General features: G+C 44.0%; 1 protein-coding gene across 2 annotated transcripts in view; it reads left to right on the top strand.

Moving 5' to 3' along the window:
* Positions 1–6,941, top strand: part of BFAR (bifunctional apoptosis regulator) — a 48,971-nt gene that overhangs the window by 25,484 nt on the left and 16,546 nt on the right. For both annotated transcript variants that reach the window (XM_011956018.1, XM_011956019.1), the window contains exons 3-4: positions 1,005–1,209; positions 2,406–2,575. In XM_011956018.1, coding sequence (XP_011811408.1) covers positions 1,005–1,209; positions 2,406–2,575 — 375 coding nt within the window. The remainder of the gene's footprint in view (positions 1–1,004; positions 1,210–2,405; positions 2,576–6,941) is intronic.

Below are 6,941 nucleotides of genomic sequence, written 5' to 3'. Positions count from 1 at the left end.
GGGTTTCCCCATGTTGGTGAGGCTAGTCTCAAACTCCTTCCGTCAGGTGATCCGCCCGCCTTGGCCTCCCAGAGTGCTGGGATGATAGGCATGAGCCACTGCTTAAAAATACTTTTAAACATACATACATGTGCCAGGCTGGGCACGGTGGCTCACGCTTGCACTCCCAGTACCTTGGGAGGGCCGAGGCAGGCAGATCTCATGAGGCCAGGAGTTTCAGATCAGCCTGGCCAACATGACCAAAAATACAAAATTAGCCTGGTGTAATGGTGCATGCCTATAATCCCAGCTACTCAGGAGGCTGAGACATGAGAATCACTTGAAGGACGCGGAGGATGCAGTAAGCTGAGATCAGGACACTGCACTCCAGCCTGGGTGACAGAGCAAGACTCTGTCTCAAAAAAAAAAGTGCCAATAGAAAATGCAAGTTTTTTCTCACCTCATTGATGTGCTGTCTGCATGGTTCTGCAGTTTACTATTTTAAATCAACTAGTAAACGTATATCATCAGGTTGGTGCAAGTAATTGTGGTTTTTACCATTGAAAGTAATGGTAGGCTGGGTGCAGTGGCTCATGCCTGTAATCCTAGCACTTTGGGAGGCCGAGGTGGACAGATTGCCTGAGCTCAGTAGTTTGATACCAGCCTGGGCAACATAGTGAAACCCTATCTCTACTAAAAATAAAAATAAAAAATTATCTGGGCGTAGTGGTGTGCACCAGTGAGCCAGGATTGCGCCACTGCACTCTAGCCCCAGCCTAGGCAACAGAGTAAGACTCCGTCTCATTTAAAAAAAAAAAAAAAAAAAAAAAGGAGAAAGTAATGGTAAACAACCTAATAGATTGTTTCAAAGTTTTTGCTTTTACCCACAGGACTATAATATATTTCTTGTCAATTCTCCTAGTGTAACTATATATCATTAAATATTGACTATCAGGGTTTTTTTGGCCTCTAAACATTATATTTAGTCAAACAACTGTCTTAATTTTTTTTTCTATTCTCCATAGGGATGCCATTGAAAAGTTATTTCCTGATGCCATTAGAATGAGATTTGAAGACATTCAGCAGAATAATGACATAGTCCAAAGCCTTGCAGCCTTTCAGAAATATGGGAATGATCAGATTCCTTTAGCTCCTAACACAGGCCGGGCGAATCAGCAGAGGGGAGGGGGATTCTTTTCCGGTGTGCTCACAGCTTTAACTGGAGTGGCAGTAAGTCGATCACTATGTTCCTCTGTGCCCCTCACACCTCACCTCCCAACCCCTGATTTCCCCTGAAGTCAGTTCTATTGAAATCACTTAAATAATTGATGATGTGACTCCATGTAATTCACTGCATACATTGAAATCTGCTGGGTTCTATGATTTCTTCAGGAATGTTGCTTACTCAGGTAGATCAGATCATAGTACCTAGTAAATGGAGAAAGGTGGGAGAACTGGAATTCAAGACCATGTCTGCCTTGGTAATACAATCTTTTTTTGTCTTTTTTTTTTTTTTTTTTTTTTGAGATGGACTCTTGCCCTGTCGCCCAGGCTGGAGTGCAGTGGTGCGATCTAGGTAAAAGCTTTCTTTTAGGGAGGTGAAAATGTACTAACACCAGCTGTGGTGATGATTACAGATATTTGTGAACACATTAAAAACCATGGATTGTGCACTTCAAATGTGTGAATTTTATGTGGGTGATCTCTCTCTCTCTCTTTTTTTTTTTTTTTAAATGAAGTCTTGCCCTGTTGCCTAGGCTAGAGTGCAGTGGCATGATCTCGGCTCACTGCAACCTCCACCTCCCGGATTCAAGTGATTGTCCTGCCTCAGCTTCCTGAGTAGCTGGGATTATAGGCTTGTACCACCGTAACAGGCTACTTTTTGTATGATTAGTAGAGATGGGGTTTCACCATGTTGGCCAGGCTGGCCTGGAACTCCTGACCTCAAGTGATCCGCCCGCCTTAGACTCCCAAAGTGCTGGGATTATAGGTGTGAGCTACCACGCTTGGCCTTCCTTGGTAATACAATCTTAAGAACCCATCAGTTTACTAACTTCAAATGTGGAGACTATTTTCTTTCAAAGTTCTTTGCGTAGAAAATCTAAATGCGTTTCCAGTAGAAAAGGCACAAGTCAGATATGTTGAGCAAGTTGATGGAGTCAAGGCACCACCTGCTCCCAGGTGCCTGAGATGAATCGTGTTCTTGCCTCTATGCCCTCACTGCCAGGCAATCAGCAGAGAGAGGCACCCAAGGAGAGCTGTGCTCCCCAGCTCTCTGTGGCAGTGGCGTTGCCCTGCTTCTGTGTACAGACTCCGCACCATTCCCTATGAGCTCAACTTCTTCCTTTCCCTGCCTCCTACCCACATCTTTAGAAACTGGCATCTTTGCCTCTCCATGGTTTAAAGTCTCTGTCACTCTTCCGCAGGTGGTCCTGCTCGTCTATCACTGGAGCAGCAGGGAATCTGAACACGACCTCCTGGTCCACAAGGCTGTGGCCAAATGGACGGCGGAAGAAGTTGTCCTCTGGCTGGAGCAGCTGGGCCCTTGGGCCTCTCTTTACAGGGAAAGGTTTTTATCTGAACAAGTAAATGGAAGGTGAGGAGCAAAGTCTTCTGACACACCATGGACGTTTTAGAAAACAGCTTTATTGAGATATAATCCAGGCTAGGTGCAGTGGCTCACACCTGTATTCCCAGCACTTTGGGAGGCCGAGGCAGATGGATCATTTGAGGTCAGTAGTTTGAGACCAGCCTGACCAATACGATGAAACCCCATCTCTACTAAAAATATTTTAAAAAATTAGCCAGGCGTGGTAGTGCACACGTGTAATCCCCATCTATTTGGGAGGCTGAGACAGGAGAATCACTTGAACCCAAGAGGTGGAGGTTGCAGTGAGCTAAGATCATGGCACTGCACTCCAGCCTAGGCAACAGGGCAAGACATCATCTCAGAAAAAAAGGAGAGGTGTACAATCCACATAAAATTCACACATTTGAATTGCACAATCCATGGTTTCTAATGTGTTCACAAATAGTGTAATTATCACCACAGCTGATTTTAGAACATTTTCATCACCCTAAAAGAAAGCTTTTACCCTTTAGTCAACCCTCATTTCTCCCCAACCCCCAGCCCCTGGCAAACACCATTCTACTTTCTGTCTCTACAGATTTGTCTATTCTGGACATTTTATATGCATGGATTCATACAACGTGTGATATTTTGTGTCTGGCTTTTTCATTTAGCATAATTTTGTTTCAGGGTTAACCCATGACATACCATGTATCAGTACTTCATTCCTTTTTATGGCTGAATAATAATTCTACTATAAGAGTATACCGTATTTTATTCATCCATTCATTGGTTGCTGGACATTTGGGTTGACTCCATTTTTTGGCTATTATGAATAATGATGCTATGATCGTTCACGTGCAGATTCTTGCATGAACATGTATTTTCAATACTGTCTTGGAGTGGAATGACTGAGTCATAGGGTAACTCTATTCTGACTCTATGTTTAACTATCAAACTATTTTCCACAGCAGCTATACGGTTTAATGTCTAGGTCATTTGAATTTCTTTGTTGCTTCCAGATTATAAAATTGTGTAAGAAAAAATTCTCTCTAATTAGAAGAATAAACACAGAAGACTTTTGTGACCAAATGTATGGGGTTCTCCCACACACACCCAACAGCAGCCACCAGCTGGATGTCCTCTAATTCAGTTCCCACACTGACTACCCAGAGATACTGTCAGATCCCACAGGGTGAGGGCTCTGCCCCCAAGATTGCCCCTAACTAATTCTAGTCACAAATCCAGGCTTCCAGAGTTTCTGACCCACCAGCTTCAAGTTGGAGTTCCCATGATTCCCTCTTTGGGTTCAATTAATTTGCAGGAGCAGCTCACAGAACTCAAGGAAACGTATAACTTTCACTGGTTTATTATAAAGGATATTGCAAAAGATACAGATGAAGAGACACTTAGGGTGAGGTGTGGGGGAAAGGGCACAGAGCTTCCATGCTCTCCATGGGTGTGCTCCCCCCAGGAAGCTCACATGCTCAGCTATCCAGAAGCTCACTGAATCCTGTCCCCTTGAGTATTTTTGTTTTTTCAGACAGGGTGTCACTCTGTAACCCAGGCTGGAGTGCAGTGGCACAACCTCGACTCACTGCAACCTCTGCCTCTCGGGCTCAAGGAGTCCTCCTGCCTCAGCCTCCCAAGTAGCTGGGACTACAGGCGCGTGCCACCATGTCCAGCTAATTTTTGTATTTTTAATAGAGACAGGGTTTTGCCATGTCGCCCAAGCTGGTCTTGAACTCCTGGACTCAAAATGATCCACCCACCTGAGCCTCCCAAAGTGTTGTGATTATAGGCATGAGCCCCTGCACCCTCCTCATGGAAGATTCTGAAGACTCACAATCAGAAAGGTAGGAAAAGATTAGAGTGAAAGGAGAGCAGGAGGTCAGATGCCTGCATGGAGGCCTGACTTGCCCAACTTTTTTTTTTTTTTTTTTAGTTGGAGTCTCGCTCTGTCGTTCAGGCTGGAGTGTAGTGGTGTGATCCAGGCTCACTGCAACCTCCGCCTCCTGGGTTCAAGCGATTCTCCTGCCTCAGCCTCCCAAGTAGCTGGGATTGCAAGCGCCTGCTACCATGCTCAGCTCATTTTTGTGTTTTTAGTAGAGATAAGGTTTCACTGTGCTGACCAGGCTGGTGTTGAACTCCTGACCTCAGTGCTGGGATTACAGGCGTGAGCCACCATGCTGGGCCTCCAACATTTTAACACAGATTGGAATAAGGGATATAGCAGCTATGAGCCGGGAACTATGGATGAAAGCCAGTATATAAGACCACATTAATATATATTTATTTTTATTTTATTTTTTTAAGGTGGTGTCTTACTCTGTCTCCCAGGTTGAAGTGCAGTGGCAGTGATCTTGGCTCACTACAACCTCCACCTCCCAGGTTCAGGTGATCCTCCTGCCTCAACCTCCTGAGTAGCTGGGATTATAGGTGCCTGCCATCATGTCTGGCTAATTTTTGTATTTGTAGTAGAGATGGGGTCTCGCCATGTTGTCCAGGCTGGTCTGAAACTCCTGACCTCTGGTGATCCACCCACCTCAGCCTCCCAAAGTGCTGGGATTACACGTGTGAGCCACGACATCTGGCAAATATATATTTTTATTTTTTAAAAAATAATATAGAACTATGTGATATTGAAAGTGACATACTCTTGTAATCCTACTCTTCAGAAAACTATCTTGCTAGACTAACCTTTCCAGATGTTTCAGTACTTATACAGATATAAATATATAAATGTGTTTTTTAAATTTAAACTGGAAATATGATTGTACTAAACATACAAACCTGTGTTTGTGTGTATACGTGTATATATATATTTACATCTATATCCACCACCTAAGGGTGTTACATATGACATCACACAGTGATAAGAGTAGCCGCTCTCCCTAATTCTTTGGTTTCAGACACCCACTTCACCCACTGCCTGGCTGCCACCCCTCCTACTGCAGTGACTTTTTCCCTCCTCTCCACTCAGTTTTCAACACGACTCTGTTTTGAGGAAATGACATGCTCTTACTTTAATTAGCTTTATATAGAAATTCACCTCCCCCAAAATTATGGTATGAAAATTTCTCTGCCTAGTTAGTACAGTGTATTTTTACATAGTTTTCTAGAGGACAAATTCCTGGAACTGGAATTTCTGGGCCAAAGGTAGTAAATATGTACAAATGTAATAAGCATCACCAAATTACCCACAAAAGGACCATCAATTAACACTACTCAACCAGTAGTTGCATATGCTTGTTAATAGCTCTCTGGCCAGCTTATAGTGATGTTTTTAATGATGAATCACTGTGGAGGAGAATTTGTGTTTTCTCGGTTTTTTTTTATTTAATTTAATTTTATTTTGTTTTATTATTTGAGACAGAGTTTCACCCTTGTTACCCAGGCTGGAGTGCAATGGCACGATCTTGGCTCACTACAACCTTCACCTCCTGGGTTCAGGCAGTTCTCCTGCTTCAGCCTCCTGAACAGCTGGGATTACAGGCGCATGCCACCACGCCCGGCTAATTTGTATTTTTAGTAGAGACCAGGTTTCACCACGTTGGCCAGGCTGGTCTCAAACTCCTGACCTCAGATGATCTGTCCACCTCAGCCTCCCAAAGTGCTAGATTACAGGCATGAGCCACCGCCCCTGACCAGAAATTGTGTTTTCTAATGAGGAAAGCAGATATAGGATCTCCAATACTTTTGATTAAATTAAATCCCTACCTTAAAACAACTGTTCTTTTTTCTTCAAGAGACGCAGTCTCTTTCTGTCACCAAGGCTAGAGTGCAGTAGCAGTATCATAGCTCACTACAGCCTCAAAGTCCTGGGCTCAAGCAATCCTCTTGTCTCAGCCTCCCAAGTAATTAAAACAACAGGTGCATGCCACCATGCCTGGCTAATTTTTTTGGCAAGACAGGGTCTCACTGTGTTGTGTAGGCTGGTCTCAAACTCCTGGGCTCAAGTGATCCTTCTGCCTCAGCCTACCAAAGCATTGGGATTATAGATGTGAGCCACTGTGCCCATCTAAGAACTATTCTTTTTTTTTTTTTGAGGCAGAGTACTCGCTCTGTCGCCCAGGCTGGAGCACAATGCCACAATCTCTGCTCACTGCAAGCTCCGCCTCCTGGGTTCACGCCATTCTCCTGCCTCAGCCTCCCAAGTGAATGGGACTACAGGCGCCCGCCACCACACCCGGCTAATTTTTTGTATTTTTAGTAGAGACGGGGGTTTCACCATGTTAGCCAGGATGGTCTCGATCTCCTGACCTTGTGATCCGCCTGCCTCAGCCTCCCAAAGTGCAAACTCTTCTTAATGTTGTAATGTTTTATTGGATTTCCTTCTAATTTTTCCTATACATACACACAGTTTTTTTTTTTTTTTTTTTTTTTTTTTGAG

Source organism: Colobus angolensis, unplaced genomic scaffold (genome assembly GCF_000951035.1).
Source record: "Colobus angolensis palliatus isolate OR3802 unplaced genomic scaffold, Cang.pa_1.0 Scaffold407, whole genome shotgun sequence".
Lineage (NCBI taxonomy): Eukaryota > Metazoa > Chordata > Mammalia > Primates > Cercopithecidae > Colobus > Colobus angolensis.
The sequence above is the reverse complement of the archived record's forward strand: the minus strand, read 5'-3'. Positions and strand labels throughout refer to the sequence as shown.